Genomic DNA, 18,225 nt, shown 5'->3' with positions numbered 1-18,225 from the left:
ATTATCATATGGAACGTGACTTATTCTGGGGTCTATAGTTTGGTGTGAATGGAAATGACATTGTCAGGATTAACATTCTGAAAATTATTTGCGACTTATTATGCCCCATGGCCACCTAATATGCCAGTCAATGTAGCCAGCTTCAAATGTGTTGCTTTTTGTTTTCTTCAGCCATTGGGAAAATTGTTATGACACTTGTTGGATGATCTCATCTTTAAGTATACATGGTTCTAAGTGCTCAATAGCGATTCGGGGGCCCCGAGTGGCCGAGTGGTCTAAAGCACTCTCCGTTACGGATCACTGCCATCTCACCTCTGTCTGCATGGGTTCAAGTCTAGGATTCGGCTAATGTGGGTATGTGAGAAAGCTTGCCAGCAGCTTCTTGTGGGTTGGTGGTTCTTGCTGGGGTTTTCCCTGGTTCTTCCTCCACCATTAACACTGGCCGCCATGCATAGCCTATCGTGTGCTGAAAAATGGCGTTAAAACCCACAACAACAACCATAGCGATTCAATATGTCCTTGGGGCATGGTAGTTTTAATGTTGCTGTTGCTTTCCAACCAAATGGTTGGTCACTGTGACCAGTTGGTCTTTAATAAAAATGATTTCAACATTACTGCTATATGACAGCTATATTCTGGATCTTGTTATCCCTTTACATTGTGTTTTTCCCCCACAGTTCAACATCACTTATCTCACGGTACTTCTTCAAGGAATCTGAAATTAGATCCACTTTCCTTTTAACAAGTGTATGAAGTTTCTAGGAATGGGAGAAGGATGAGAAATAACTGAGGAAAGTGCTAGTTCAAGCTGCATAGCAGCATATTTTTATGAATTATATATGTAAGTCATCTTTTTCAGACACAAAAATTGTTCAGGATGGAGCAGACATGAAGTGCATCTGCAATCTAGATGGAGGATTTTGTGGCCTAGATAAATTACAGTGCAAAGAAATTAGGTCGATCAACTGTGCAGGATATAAAGTCGATCAAAGCTGTACTTGTATTCTTCCCAGTACACTTCCGCCTATCACTCAGGACAGGTATATCAGCTAAACATTTTCATTTTCAAGTTGCACAAAGCCTCTTGCAGCTAGCTCCTGTTCAGTGTTGGAAAGTATTTATAGCCAGTGATTGTGGTAGATAGGTACACTAAAAATAGGTCCATGATAATCAACACAAGTCCACAGTATAGTTATTACTGATCTATAATGAGCTGGAGTAACTTGTTTATTGAAGAATGTAGTTTTTATAATAAGAGACATTTGTTTTCATGTAGTGCCCCCCAAAAATAGAAATTTAATAAATAGAAATTTAATAAATAGAAATTTAATATCAGAAGTACATTATCTTCTGTTATTACATTACTATTTCTTTTCATGGTAATAATCCCCTGTCCAAGGCAAAAATTTCTTCCTGTGATTAGTAATTGGAGGTCATGAACAAAAACAATACAGTCTCAGTTTGTTGTCTTAGTTGCTTCCATTCACTCGGAATATTGTCTTTCTTTTTCTTGGACTGCTTTTAGTAAACTACGTCTTTGAGCGCCCTGTAAGTTCCCAGTTCTGAGGATTGTATGCTTTCATTGTGTTTCCATATTTGTATCGCAGTTGGCCTTTTCAGGTATTTGCATTTTATTTCAGTTATTCTTGTCTTTGTTTGTCATTTTAGTTGAATATTTACTATATTGTGCAAACACTAGTTAATTTTTGCTACATTAGATTTATTTACATTTTGAGACTGGTATTTGGGTAAGTATTGCTCTTAAAAATTTGTTCTGGTGTTATGGTTCTTTTGGGATTTTTTTTCTTCTCAGTCTTTGAGCAAGACTGAGAACCAGCAGTACAAAGGAATGCGAGATGTGAAGGTGCAGAATAGTGCCACAACAAACTGTCCATAGATGTAGTAGAATCATTGAGTAGTCTCATGGGTGATGTTAAGATGTCATCTCCATCCCTATCCACCCCCATGCAAGGGTCCTGCATCAGGAATGGAATACGAATTCACTTTTTCAAGGAAACAGAAGGGAACAGACAGTTCTGTCTCATTTCAGCAGGGACAGGAAGATGAGCTGTCAGTTACAGTACAAGAGAGTCTCTGGATTTCATTATCCAAATTCCTCCACTTTTGTCATCTACCTTCATGAAGGAACTACCAACTGACCCCATAAAGGGTGATTTTCTTGCACAAACAAATTTTGTTTTTCTACCTGAAATAAATGGTTATATAGTATCAAAACACATGCAAACAGGGCATGCACTTCAGAAGTCAAATAGCTGTTGAGGCCTGCAATAGAGATGTGGTGAGTATGCGATCAGTTTTGACATGTCCTATGCATATTTCCATATACTGATTTATATGACCCCAGTCTAAGCCCTTGGGTCTTCATTTAGAGTTCAGGACATTTGCTGCAATGATGTTGTGTGGTGAATAATCAATGTGAGAAGTTAGACCTTGTCTCTTATCAAAATTTTGATCCATTTAAGTATTGAACCCATAAGACATATCACTTTAGCGTCTTCCTCCATACACATCTGAAAAGAAATTGTTCATGTGTTTGAGAAGGCATCAACCAAGATGTTGAAGTTATACCTTCAAGATGATGTTCGACCAATTAAAATCACAATTCAAGATGTCCCTGAAAGAGAAGGCCGGTATTCCTGCGTGATACACTGCACTAACATTAGCCTAGTGTGGTTTTTGGTTCATGACATAAACAACCTCATGTGTATCATTTGCAGTTCATGGTAAGTAATCAGTGTAGAGATTGTTTGACCTTATCTCTTCTCAACATTTTGTCCATTGACATATGGAACTCATAACACATAAACATGGCTCCTTTCTGCCGATTGCATTGAAAGTACTTCTCAGCTTACCCACTGCAGGGGTGGACCTGTTACATTGCCATTTTATGATTGGACCAGTGATGGTCATTGGTGTCAGGATTCAGAGAAGGCTCTTTTGGAAATGAAAGTCATTCTCAATGCCTTCCACACATGGGCAAAGCATATTCATGGGAACACAGTCTTGATAATAATGGACAATTCAGTTGTGGTTACATACATCTGCAAGAGGGAAGCAATCACCTGATCTTTGCTTTGCGGTAGGGGAATACCTTCATGGGTTCTCCCATTATCAGGTAATATTCAAGTCTGACTCATTACTGACCTGCTCAATAATCAGCTGGGAGGTAATGTGGGCTTCACCTTTCCTCCATCAGTTTTAATTATGAAGATAATAAAGAAATGAGGGCCACAGACTGCAGTAGCTCTGATTACCCCATGAAGATCAAGCATCCTGGATACAAGATCTGCTTGATTTGGTAATAGATGTACCCAGACAAATTATAGCGACCTCCACTCTGTGCAAGCAGTTGAGATCACTACTATTCCATCCATGTCAGGAAAAACCCTTTCTTCACTCCTAGCTCCTTACCGGGATGTCCTGATTGGAAATGAGTTTGGAGCTTTAATTGTGGATTGGATCACAAAAGCTGAAGATACTCCGCTTTGAGGACATACAAGGGGAAATCATGTGTTGTCATGTCTAGTGTTACATACACGATGTTGCACCTCTCTCAGGACCAATTCCCTGATGGCAAACTTCTTTCTCTATCTGTTGAAGACAGGAAGTTAGTCCTTATCGCAATTAACGGATACTGTTGCATGGTCTCAGACAAGTTCAGACTTCATGGAAGAGACAATTTATCCACAAAAAGGTCATCTCTGATTTGCCATCCAAATTTGACATATCCATAGCACACTCACTTACACTATTCCACAACATAATCTCTCCCTGGTTTTGGCATGGCCCAGCTGGTCTGTGTTTGAGCCATGGTTTGATTTCCCCCACTGAGGCCAATATCATACCTGACTAGCAGTTTATAATAACACTAACTTCAGCATGCAGATTGAGTGAGCTATTCAATATATGTAGATATGAACCAACAATAACTGTTCATTCCAGCTCATTGTTCAATCTGTCATGAAAAGCAAAGTTGCAGTACCCTGGATGTACCCTCGGATATTACCTGAGAATTACAGGTAATATCTGCACCAGCTGTAAAGAGTATTCCTACCGCTGAAGGCATGAATGCAAGACAGACCCACAAGTGCTGGATGCTTGGATAAAGGGAGTTATTAAATCAGTGTACTGTTAACTCGAACAAGATCAGGTATGCTAATGAACATTTCAGCTCACGAAAAATATAGGCAGCTTCCATGAGTCTTGTCTTGAACAAAATGTCTCAGTTTGGGATACAGCAAAGCAGGTGACTCACTGACCTGCCCAGTCTTCCTTATCAAGGTTCCATCTACATCACTGGCCTCACTAATTTGAGAACTGAATCTCATTGGATTAGTGGTAGCTGCACAGACAATGTCCACTCCCCATTCATTGAAGCTCAACTCTGACCCAGACATGAATTTGTCACTTTCACAGGATTCACATGGGAAGCTTTTGATGGTGAGACAGTAATCAAGTATGGAATCACACATGGATCTTCATGCACATATATAAACAAACTGTGTCTTGTTTTGCTAAACTAACATTAAGAGAAGTTCATCCTTTTAGTAGAGCAGTCATGGTCTTCTTGGGTGACACAGGTAGAGGTAGGGCGAACAGCATTTCATCCTCCTTACCAATTCTCCTAATGTAATGCATTCATTTAACATATTTCCTGCAGAAAGCAAGTTTTTTAGCAAATTAAGTTTCTCCTATATTACTTACCTGACCACCTTTCCACCCATCCTTGCAGTATGAGCTTCCTATAAGGTGTTGCTCAAGTAAAAACTGGTTTAAACCAGATATACTGGTAGCAACCTAGCAGGTAGAAAGGGGAGTTAACCTGTAAGTGTTGCTTCTCCTTTTCTATATAATACAAAAAATACATTTTCTGTCGATCTTGGAGGTAGCAAAGAAAGTCATCCTAATGTAATGTGTTCAGGCAAGTGTTATAGGAGAAACATAATTTGCACAAAAAATATGCTTTCTTCTCAGAATTTCACCTCTCGGGGGATGAATTTTGTCACAGATCTGCAGATGGCTCAGATTTCTGCTGACGGGATCAGACAATCTGTATGTCACAGTGTTCAGGAGGACCTCATTGTCTGTTCTTCCAGCCTCTCTTTCCCAGGCACCCTGAATGTAGTAGAGGAACTAATTTTTGCATAATGACTTCATATAAAGCCTCTCTTGTTGCTAATGCTTGCAATTTGGAAACCTCACAGGGACCTTCTTTCAGCTTAGTTCTTTTGGAATCCAATTTTTGTCACCACCTCACATGATGGATAAATTGGGGCAGGTGTCTGGTGGGTTGTGGTACATGCCCTGGAACCTCACTATTTTTTGTATACTAGTGCATCTAATTAAAGCTGTGGTGGTCACCTAGAACTAGAGGTGGTAGTCCTTCAAGGATTTTGGTATGGGCAGGACACCTTACTGCAAATTAACTACCTAGAAATGTGTGCTGTTTTCTAACAGTATATTTCTGTTATGGTCATCATCGAAAATACATCAGTTGTGATGTACCTCAGATCCCAAAGGAAGCACCCATGCCCCTTCAGTTTGCTTGGAAGTATGGAACCTTCATTGATGGGCAGCTTCATAGGGGATCACTTTCAGAGAAGACACATTCCTGGCAAGAGGAATAGTTTAGTAGACAGCCTGCCAAGGCAAAGTCATCCAGTTCTCACAAAGTGGTTTCAGCATCAGTTGGTAACAGAGAGTCTTTTCTACATACATGCCTACTATTATGCTTTTGGCATAATCAGTGTGCTTTTTTCACTTAGATATGTCTTAAGGTTTTCTTAAAAAAATAAAGTAACAAAAATTTATGTTTGGCATTTGTATTACCATCTCTTTAATCCGACTCTTCATATAATTTTTAGAATATTCTAAAAAAAGAAGACTGCATTCCTTATTTTCTGTTTATAGCAAGTTTATGTGAAACATTTCCAAGAAAACAAATGGGTTTTTCAGTTTTAGACATTACCTTATAGATTCATTATATCAATAATATATTTAGGTAGCAGAGCAGTCTATACTTTTAAAGAATAGGAAGCTAGATGTTAAGCAAAACAGGCATTATCAATGTGACTCATCAATATTATATGACTGAAAAATGTTAGAGCAGAGAGATCTTTTTAAACTTGAAAACATGTCTGATCAGAAAAAGGAGAAATCAATAGCACTTAACAAATTTGAAAAGAAGAATATGTGAGTAATGTAATGCAGCACTCGGATAGAGCACATCATCATGCTTATTGCAGAATTTGTGGACTTTATGAACATTCATCGAACGTTAGATATGTAGACCAGCTACAGTGAATGTTGTATATAAATAATTTGTCAGATCATCTGTATGCCAATGACTTTCCACCATTCAGAGTAGCATCCCAGGTTTTTCACAAAGTTGGAACTTTGAGATAAGGGCTCATCCTGATAGCCTCCTTTTGTTGCCAATGGTAGTGGTATAGTGATCTCCGCAAACTGTTGGTGGAAACCCACAGGAACATACCACTAAGTTGGGATCTGCTGTCTCAGCACAGAGGGCCCTTCATCAATAACAGTTGCATTCTATCTGCACACTTAGCTTGTATCAAACTATCTTTCCACCAAGATAAACTTTTGAGCAAGGCTGCTAAATTTTCGAGAAAGGATTCAGACTGTTGCTGATGCTATGAGGTTTTTGACTTCCAAGTTTTACAGTGCCAATTGGAGAGTCTTCTGCAATTGGTCCTGTCATTGGGCATTGATGTGATCTGCCACACTTGGCAGTTACTGATTTTCGTGACTTCATTTTGAAAAAAAAAGATCGCTCCTTTTCTACCATTAAGGTGTATAAAAAAGTCTTGTCTAATACTTGTCTTGTCAGGTATTTTGAGCTTTAGAAACAGTTTCTTGGTCATTAAGTCCTTTGTATAACCTTTCTTGTGTTCTTTGAACCATGTCTGAACCTCACTACAAACCTTTGAGAAAGGCTTCTTTCAATAATATTATGTTAAAGATAGTTGTCCTAACTTCTTTAGAATCAGCTAAGAGATGGAGTGAAATTCTTGGTGAAGTAGTGTTGCCTACATTTCAATGACAACTATGATTCATGCTATTTTTAGCAGATTTTGTCCTTCCTCTCCACTGAGTATTTCAAATGAACAGAATTGACTAGGGCATGAGACTCGCACTCTGTTGTGTTTGTTCTAGACATCCAGTTACTAATTGCAGGAGAGAAATTTCACCTTGGGCTGAGCACTAGCACCAGGAAAGTGATATCAAACATATTAATAGCGGGTACTGCATAATTAAATCAATGCTAATCTCCAAAAAACTACATTTTACAATGAATGAGATATCAACATACAGTGCAGCCCTGCTATAACGCGATAATTGGGGACCCAAGAATTGGATCGCATTAATAGCGGGGTCGTGTTAATGTAGGGTTTTACAGTGTTTTACTTTATTCAGAGAACAATGCATTGGCAAATATACGTTTATTCGTGTCTAATGTATATCATCAATAGGGTATCAACACCATTTACTATCATGCCATTGTGGCATGCAATTCATCCATAATGCATGTAATTCCAGATTAAAAATATTTAGTAATTTTGTCACAGATTATTGTGTCTGAATTCAACATCTAATATATAGCATGAATAGAATATTTACACCGTTTACTTACCGTCTGATATCGTACCGTCATAGCATGCAGTTAATCCATAATACAAGTAATTTAATTGCAAAAGTTGCATACATATTTAAACTATTCAGTAATTTTGTCACAGATCATTATGTGTCTGAATTCAGTGGGAAAAATTAACAGCAAAATTAGGTTAAGAAAGATGAAGCACATGTACCGTTCATTACATTCCAGGGTCAATGAACGGTGTCTGTACAAATTTCATACTGCTAAACTTTTATCATATGCATTTCCGTGTACCTTTATCCATTGTAAATTTCCAATAATTAACACGTGTATGCCTATTCATTTGAATGACTACAGCAAGAATAATTAACAAACAACACATAATTTCAGCATGCATATAACTTTTACTTCAGACTTTGTGAATATCGAAAGAAACATGTGAAAAATACTTTTATAAAGATTTTTAAGCTGAATGCATGTACAATTTCATACCCTTTCAAACAATCCAGCTAATAAAGTGGACATTATTTACTGGTCAACTGATTGCATCTAATAACACCGCCAAATACAGCAAATATGTTGGTGGCTTTTGTGTTTTTGATGTTTATTAAATTGTGAGAGTCTTTTATCAACTGCCGCATTGTCTGCTGCTTGGTTGTGTATGCAGTTAAAGAAGAAACACATGTCTGCTATTGTTTGAGCAACGATTGTATACAGAATTAATTAAAGACAATCGCTAAGATGACTTACTGTCTTTACGCATGGATCAGTAATAAGTAACATTTCTGATAATGTTTTTTTTAGCCAAACACTTCAAGAACCTGGTGATATTGTTAAATTTCAGAAGCCACGCCACGATTTTATTATATTCGAATTCTTCCGCAAACTCTTCCCCCAAATGATAATACAAAATTTTACACACTATTTCTCATGCTTAAAAAAACAATTATGTTTCTGGGTACGAGAAAAATACACATACATGTATTTAAAATTTCAGGAACCACATCATGATCATATTATATTTTAATTCATACATGATCTCTTCCTCAAAATGATAATAAATTTGGTTATACACTATTTGATGTTTGCGCTGTTGAAGATACTGTAATGTATAGATGGTGTGACACCTCCTGCCTCAGTGTCAAGATCATGGCAAGAGAAAATTTAATTCTTTAATTGGTAATCATTATCCAGAGTATGACTTTTGAACCTCTGAAGTTATTTTTAATTAGACTTGAACCAGTTTGATATCATGTTTAGACCAGGGATCCCAACATCTATTATGGTTGGGTATTTTTTCCCAGAAATTATTGTGGCTGATTATTCAATGCAAACATGAACCCGTTCAAGGATTAGAAGTAAAAATAAATTTTGAATTCTGTCTAGAAATTCAAATTTAGCTCAATTAGTGATTATCACTTAGCAGCTTAATGTGAGTGCCTATACAGGGTCATAACCTTACCAATAGCTGCATAGTAGATCAGTTACTTGGTAAAATGACACCTGGATGGAAAACTGTATAATGTGTCACAATTTGTACATTTATGAGATTATATATATTCTGTAAATGCATTTTATCTGTGGTACTTATTTTTTACTTAGTATGTAATTAAGTTCTTTGAAAATTAATTGCAGGACTACACCAGCATTTAATTTTTTTGGAATGATACAATCAAATTATGATAGATATTATGTCACAGTAAATATATTTCACTTGTACAGTTTATAGATCAAACGTTCACTCTCATAAATAAAGCAGGTATGAAACGCCAATTGGGTCCGTTGGGTTGGCAATCCAGTATACCTGTAGGCATACTATCCTGTACATACCATTCATAATAACACTGGTGATGGGTATTTTTTGTAAATTCTGAGTTTTCTCTGGAATATATGGGCAAATATGCCCTTCTTTGACCACTATTACATAGACTCTGGTTTCCATTTTCATTTTTCACCAGAGTTGCTTGTTTGTTTCAACAGTGATGCAAGTTCTGCAGATATTGTGGAATATAATTTTTAGCAACATCACCTAATTAAATAGAACTTACATTAATGTTATACACAGTTTGTGTTAATGAATCAGTTACAATAGAATTTTCATATTCTCTTATCCGTGACTTGACTAATGGAGGCAAGCTTTTTACTCTGTGGTACATCACATGATCTTTCAGCTGGGAAGGTCTTGAACTTTATGCAGGATTGCAGTTTTTATCAAGAAGTTTCATTTTGTATTTTAAGGTTATTTCCATTTCATAGCCTTTATCGTTCTTTTGTGTACCTTTCTTTGATATGTGTAACCTTTAAGACCGGTACCTTTTTTTAGGCTATAGCTTTGTTTTATGTGCCTTTCTTTGGTACCTAAGATAACTTGGTATTATATAGTCAGGACTTTTGCTGATATGTTGTAACACACAGTAATTACAGATGTACATACTTAGTGTAATAATGCATATATATCCCTCAAATACGATAACAAATGGTTTATTGCTTCACATTGCTCCACTGAAACTTCCTGAGTGTTCTTTTAACACTATGCACGTCCATATGCAGACAGAATATCAGCCATAGAAAAGTATTAAGTTAATTGCTCCAAATTCAAAATGACCTAAATAATCTGGTTCTAAACTCAACAGAAACTGTTACAGTTGTTCTAGCTGGACTTGATCCAAAAATGTTCATTTGGCAGGAATTACGATAACGTTGGTGTGGATATATTTGTGTTCATTTGGCAGGAATTACGATAACGTTGGTGTGGATATATTTATGTTCATTTGGCTGGAATTATGATAACGTTGGGTGGATATATTTATGTTCATTTGGCAGGAATTATGATAATGTTGGTGTGGATATATTTATGTTCATTTGGCAGGAATTACGATAACGTTGGTGTGGATACATTTATGTTCATTTGGCAGGAATTACGATAATGTTGGTGTGGATATATTTATGTTCATTTGGCAGGAATTACGATAACGTTGGTGTGGATATATTTATGTTCATTTGGCTGGAATTATGATAACGTTGGGTGGATATATTTATGTTCATTTGGCAGGAATTATGATAATGTTGGTGTGGATATATTTATGTTCATTTGGCAGGAATTACGATAACGTTGGTGTGGATACATTTATGTTCATTTGGCAGGAATTATGATAATGTTGGTGTGGATATATTTATGTTCATTTGGCAGGAATTACGATAACATTGGTGTGGATATATTTATGTTCATTTATGGATAACTTGGTATCTCATTTTATTTAAATAACTTTTGCAAACTTTTGTCTTTTATCAGTTATATGGCTTATTGGACTTGTTAAATAAGTACTTTTACAAATTTAAATCTAGTTCAAATGTATATAGCTTATATAAATGTCTGACTCGGTTTTATATCTCCACTGCTCACTTGATTGGGTCGCGTCCATCCATCTGTTCAGAGAAACTTGTTAGCGAATTCACATTCCTGTTTTGCAAATACAAATTAAGATAGCAAAGAAAGTGTTGAAACATGTATTTGAAACTTATTTTTTTGTCAGCTATAGAACAGAAGTGATGAAAACTACTAAACGGGTTGTCAACATTACCTCCTTGCAGTTGCCAACCAAAGAAGAACCTTGGACAGGTAGGTAAAGAAACAATGGCTAAATGGACAAATAAAATCAGTATGTAATGTAACCAGCTGTAATTAACACAGCCAATGTCACTGATGTTTCATGGCGAGTCTTATACATAGTGTTTAAGCTTTGTGCCCTTTGCATAATACACACTGTAGGAAATTCTTGAATGATGTCATCTGTGTTTTGAATATTCTGTACATTCTTTTATGCTGGATTTTCATAGTTTTCAACAAATTTTCAGTGATGTTGACATCCAGCAACTGGACAGTTCAAACAATTCAGTCCCTTATCCACTTCCAAGGCAAAACACATGTACAGTGTAGATGAGAGGTATGTTGTCATCTTAAAATAGAAATGGTCTTTTTCTTATTCCTGTCAGAATTAAAGGTTATAAATGATCTAATATTCAGATGTAATTCTCCATTTTTAATACCTTCAACTACAAGAAGAGTTTGAAAAGTAATACAGCTCTGAAACATCACTGACACTTTGCTGTTATTACCCTCAGAGTTAAATACGCTTCATTCAGTAGGCTTATTTGTTTTTCTCTGTTCCCTAATGGCATTAGTGTTGGTAAATAAGTTTCACTTCCTGTAATATCAAGCACTCCTGGAAAGTTTAGTCTTTCCCATATGTATACAATGGTAACATTTAGACAAAAGGAATAATATTATCCATTATGTCCCCTTAATACCACTAGGTGGCTAATACTCAACTGAATGTTGATATCAAAGACATCATTGGTAGGTCCCAATTTACTTACCAAATCATCTAATTATCTCTAAAGCCATTTCACTTGGTGTGTATAACAGAGGTATATCACCAAAAATGTAGGTTACCATGTCCCAGATAATATGCCCAAACACATGGTTAAATAATGAAAAGTGTAAAAATCCCACAAGTCTGCTAACTGCACCATGAACTTTCCATTCATTTCAGATGGAAAGACAACAGAAGAGCCATACAGCAGAGAGCATGATGTTAACAATACAGTGAACAATGATGATTCAAGGTTTGTGTCAAATTCACTTATTGAAAGTAGTGCCAGAGAAAGGCATACAGCTGACCAAATCATTGGATGAATCTGTGTATTTTGAATGTCATGGTAGAACTCCTAAGGCTTAAGAAAAGGTCACAAGTGTTCATTAGAAGAGTCTTACCTGCATGTTTGTGATAATATGTACTGTAATTAATGTAATACATGCACTGTGTGCTTAAAAAATTCTTATTGTGAACTTCATGTGGTGAAAGCTGATCATAATGCAAAGCATACTGATGAAGTCATAAATGAATTGTCTATATTCTTAAACAATCTTCTTTGAAAATACTTCCTTGTCCCTTATATGGTTGTGTTAAAAAAAAAAACAATTGTACAATCAATTTTTCAGACATGTTTATAAAGTCACAAAGTCAGTGACAATGAGACACCTAGGATGTATTGTAATGATTCAAGAAAATTATGATGTTCTACAATTATGATGTTCTACAATTATGATGTTCCACACAGATTCTTGCAGTCACATTTTTTTCTAGGGATGCTGAAATTGAGACACATGGTTGATAATTAATTTTTAAGCCTGTTTTGACTACAAGAGAGGTGTGTTCACTTATTAATCCATGTGCAGGTATTATTTTGAACATTCTATATTTTATGACTTTCAAGAAACAGACACAGTATTCTCACATGACAATAACTGTCATAATTGCTAAGGCAGATTGTTATGGCTAGTGTTTTTGTATCTGCCAAATTGCTAGTCAGGAACCAGATAAGTAAGGTTATATATAGGAGCCATGTTTAGAACTGTCACTTTCCCTTGTGAACAGACTGCTCCAGTGGCCTAGTGGTTAGAGTATCCGCCTCGGATGCAGGATGTCCAGGGTTCAAACCATGTTCAAGTCATACCAAAGACTTATAAAAAAAATTTATGACAGCTGCCTCGCTCGGCGCTTAGTATTAAGAGGTTTGTGTTAGGACTGGTCGGCCTGATGTCAAGATAATGTGACTGGGTGGGACATGATGCTACATGTCTGCGGCATGATGCCTCATTGCTAGACATCACAATAAACTGTCACACTGCAGATATCATAGCGATATGACTGAATTTTTTTTAAAGCTACATTAAAAATCCAAATGACACACACACCCTTCTGAACATGCAGTTATTGCTGTTTTCAGCCCAAAATTTAAATAAAGCATTCAGCTTAGAACTAAAACAAGAAATTAATCTGATGAGTTAGGTTATAAAAACTGGAATGTGCTCATGGAACATGGATGCCTCAGCCCAGTGCCTGAGGTGAGATGGATAACTCTTGTTACATATATCTGATTTAATATATATTTATTATAAGTGAATTGTTTGTTTGTCAGTTTTAAATATTTTTTATATATTTTTCTTACATGCTATTGTAATGTAACTTTATTCACCTGAGATGATACTTTTTCAGAAAATTGTTTGACCTTGACTGTTAGTTTATAAACACCAGGTGTTGATCTAAATTCTGACCTTGATTAAAAATTAGTAAACAAGTTCTATTTTATTTTAAAATGATTGGTTGTTTCCAAGGTCATGATGGGCCTACATGGTTTAGGATGTAAACAACATTTTTTATGGGGTCTCGAGTGGCCGAGTGGTCCAAAGCGCTGTACGTTGTGTATCACTGCCATCTCACCTCTGTCTGCGGCAGTTTGAGTCTCGGATTCAGCCAGTGTGGGTATACGAGAAAGCTTGCCAGCAGCTTCTCATGGGTCAGTGGTTCTTTCCGGGGTTTTCCGTGGTTCTTCCTCCACCATTAATACTGGCCGCCATGTATAGCCTATCGTGTGCTGAAAAATGATGTTAAACCCCACAACAACAATAACAACAACAACTTTTTTATTTTTTATTTTAGAGAAAATTATTGGTCTAATCAAGGCCATATTCTGTGTACGTGATATAAACATGATCACATGACTCCCCCCCCTTTGATTTTGCAATTCTGGTTTTTCCATAACTATGCATTTGTTAGTTTTAATAGAGATGTGTAGAGTGAGATTTCTCAGTTTTTGGGCTTTTACACTTGGTATCGAGTTGTTTTCTTTTGTTGTTGCCAGATTTTGAGTTAATTATCTTCAGATTATTTGGATTTCAAAAGGATTAATTCTTTATTCTCTGGAAATATTTGAAGAGTGCTCACACAGATTTTGAAAAGACATTGTTTACAAGTTTAATTTGGATTTCCAATACTGGAGTGCCACTATTTGTATTTCTACAAGGAACTGTAGATAAGCTCAGTCATCCATCTTGGATTTTAAATCAGGATTCGAATTTGAAATTATTAGAACATTTATTACTAGGAATTTTATAATTTAATTTGTGGATTATTCTTAGATTATTTTGGATTTGATTCTTGAAACCGTAAGTTCATCTCCTTTTTTCATTTTTACAGAATTTTTGTAGGATAATAAATTTCTTGTTAATTTTTTTAAAAGCTTGTTGTTTTCACTCTTTGTGTTACTGTTTATTCAAGCCTAAATGCGTAACACTCTCTACATCTCTCATAGTGGAGCATAAAAACATTCAGACTATGTCCCACTCCATTCCGCACCCCTTTTTCTTAACTTGCAAGTTAAAGATTATGATGGTGTTCATTTTTCAGAATACATGAAGAGAGCCAAAAACAAAGATTATGGGATGGTAACAAGATGGGGTGGTGATAGTATTAGTGTCAAAAAAAGGACAGGAAAACTTGGTAACACGATGGGGTGGTGATAGTATTAGTTTCAAAAGGACAGCAAAACTTAAGTGCAGAACTTTGAAGTGTTCATGATAAATTATAAAAATATTACACTATCAGATGGGTTTGGGAGCAGCAAATTGTGTTTTCCTGGGAAGGACAAATCACGTCTTCTTTTGATGACTAACATCTCCCTTCATCTCTGCTCTTGGAAAAGATACAACTTTTCCCTTGAAGCCCAGTTTAACCTCTGAATTTTTCCCACTGTGTTGCTTATGGATTGGATGAGAAAGAAGTATCAGCCATTCCTGGCATGCAAAATAATGATCCTTTGACCAAAATAGCATTTGATGTCAGTTAAAAAATCTCAGAAATACTATTTTTATATAATTGGGACTCCTATGTTAGAGCTGAAACATAACCTTTCCAATGTCCCTCCATCATAAAACATTATGCAAACATTTGAGCAGTAGGTGTTCCTCCAAAGTTGAAAATCATTCTCAGATTGTACAAATGTAGCACTTTTGATCAATCAGATTGTTTTCTTGTATGATTCTGAGTAAAATAAAATTTTATGATGGAGGAACCAGGTGAAAAGACATTGAGTCCAACTTTGTCATCCTAATGAGAATGCTGTTGTTCTCAAGTCACCATATTTTCCTTTTTAATGATGGATTTTCAGTGTAATACAATTCATAGATTAATGGCTCAGATGGTTCAGAAAGCAATGTACAGCACCATTCAATAACTACACATATAGAACCAGTCCTGCAAAATGGAAAATCAGTAGGAGAAAAGATATTGACATAATGATCATTTTTGTAAAAACATTTTGTTTGTCATTTTATGAGAAACTTTTTTGTCATTCTTGGTTTTGTCAGAATTTATCTAGAGAAAATCGTGGAAAATACTCTCAGCCCTTTGATAGTTTTCCACTGCATCTAGGCTGAAACCTTTGAAATCAATAATATGTGTATATATGTATAAAGTTGCATATTTAAAATAGGTTATCGATGAACCCTTCTTTATCATATATCACCTCATTATTGCACCAGATTATAAAAACAACAGATGGAGTGTATGTATGTATATATGAATCACAGCTTGATAGTGGCTATATGGTGCCAACTGATGGTAAAGTCCTAAAAGTGTAAAAATGAAGAATTTAAAAAAGAACATGGGAAGATAAACCCTTCCAAATAAATGTAAGCATGAAGTGCAGCAAGATAAAATATAAATAGGATGATGTTTAAATTCTGTAAAATGTATATAAAATAAAAGATACCAGTAACAACAAGTGTTCTGATTTATTTGATTGAGTTCAGTATTGTGACCTTTTTTGCATATACACTAATGTAAATAAGACAGTATGTAACAAGGTACAAGCATAAATAGATTCATGGGCTAAAGAAAGAAAAATTATGTCAAACACAAAATTACCCTTGGCAATAAAACATGAATGCAGTGGCAAGAGAGGCATCAGGTTTTGTGGAACTTGTTTATGAATCATTCATTTAACATTTACAAATAATTTATTTAAATTCTAACATGGGCGCCCATTAATTGTTGGCATGCTGTTGACAATTTTTCATGAAACTGACATTGTCAGGGTCTCAAACTGAGGGTTGTCTGTTATATAACAGATTGCTTAAAATCATTAGACCAAGACCTGTAATAGCCAACCTCAGACAAGAAAAATACGGACTGCAAGTCATTGAGCTTTCTGTCACCCTAGTGGCGATGGGATTCTTCCAGACTTTTTGCCTGCCGTGCATTATGTTATGGTGGTCAGTAATTCTGTAAATTGTCATTGTTTAATATTAGTGGGGAAAAATGAATAAAGCTAATGATATAATTTTATATAGTTTTATGGGAAACTTTAGAACAGGTTTCCAATATAAATTACATACGCAAAAAGTCAAAATATCAACAAGAGCTTTTGTTATTATTAATTGATGTCCAGTCATATTAGTAAAAATGGTTTATGAATGTCATTTTTCCTTCTTTCAGCAACAGCAACAACAATCTGTCTATTGTTTTACCCAGTGTACTGGTACCTTGCTTAATTCTTGGATTACTTGGACTGCTGTTGTTTTGCATTTGCAGGAGGAGAAGATCAAACATAAGACAATCAGCAGGTAAAAATATGACAACAAAATCAAATACAGCAAAGTTATGTCTGAAAAGATTTCAACTTGATAGGCTAATACCAGTGATGAGTTTTACACCCATCTAACCTAGAATACTAGACACTTTTTTTTAACTAGCCCAATATTTTGCATAGAAGAACATCTGTGCTGAGTTAGTACATAGGCCATTATCAGGTTTTTCACTCCTTCATTACTTTACTAATTAAGTTTATCTGTTGTTACATGGGAGAAGTAGACTAATTAAACCATTGGATATTCAAATGGGTTCTGGAATTTACAAAAACTGCTGGGGAAAGGTTGAGGAACATAATCTTGTGACATTTAATAACATGGATATCAGTAAGTTGAAGCTGAAGCATGCCCTCCTTTTTGAAAAAGATCTGACTAAATTTTGTTGTTTAATTATGCAACTTTCATTAAAATCGTTGGTGATTCTTAAGTATGTTTATCAGATTTTGAAAATGACAAGAAAACATAATTCTTGCAATAATAAAACCCAAAGTGTTGAGTTAGATTCAGTGTTTCTACTAACAATTTTTACTCATAGTTTTCAAGACAGACAAGACTATATGGATGCAGGTAACATGGATTGTTCATATTGGACTTTATTTTCTGCACAGATTGAGAATGTCCACGATTTAAGCTCATAATCATTTAACACACTGGTTGCATGTCAATCACCCTTCAAACGAATGAAAGGTCTGGTCATTTTACATTTTTATTTTTCTTACCAAAGGGAGATAATTTCATTTAAAGATTTTCCATTACCTCAGTTTTTTTGCATAAGTTTAAGTCAAAGACATCTCAGTTTTAGATTTTATTACATCATTCTTCATCAAACTGACATCATCCAGGGTCTCATGCTGATGGTGAAAATTCCATGGCATATTAAAAAATTGTGTAGTTTCCAACATCATACTCTTTTGATAAACTGTGAGATTTAAATTAATGGTAATTAAAATCCAGCTAAGGAGACAACCCTTCATTAGAAACTGTTGGCACAGGAAAATTACCATGATGTCACACATTGTTGCTATTTAAGATATTACTGTAATTTAAAGTGAAAAATAATTATACGGCCATAAGGATCAGAATTTGCTGTGTATTT

General features: G+C 35.5%; 1 protein-coding gene across 4 annotated transcripts in view; it reads left to right on the top strand.

Annotated features, from left to right (window-relative positions):
* The window catches only part of LOC149782102 (uncharacterized), an 80,692-nt gene that overhangs the window by 28,202 nt on the left and 34,265 nt on the right, over positions 1–18,225 (top strand). For 3 of the 4 annotated variants that reach the window (XM_089933539.1, XM_089933542.1, XM_089933540.1), the window contains 4 exons: positions 860–1,040; positions 11,173–11,258; positions 12,193–12,265; positions 16,978–17,105. In XM_089933539.1, the coding sequence (XP_089789665.1) occupies positions 860–1,040; positions 11,173–11,258; positions 12,193–12,265; positions 16,978–17,105 (468 nt within the window). The remainder of the gene's footprint in view (positions 1–859; positions 1,041–11,172; positions 11,259–12,192; positions 12,266–16,977; positions 17,106–18,225) is intronic. The other variant, XM_089933543.1, reaches the window with a different exon arrangement.

This window comes from Sinohyriopsis cumingii, chromosome 15, assembly GCF_028554795.1.
Source record: "Sinohyriopsis cumingii isolate HCF-2022 chromosome 15, ASM2855479v2, whole genome shotgun sequence".
Taxonomy (NCBI): domain Eukaryota; kingdom Metazoa; phylum Mollusca; class Bivalvia; order Unionida; family Unionidae; genus Sinohyriopsis; species Sinohyriopsis cumingii.
The sequence above is the reverse complement of the archived record's forward strand: the minus strand, read 5'-3'. Positions and strand labels throughout refer to the sequence as shown.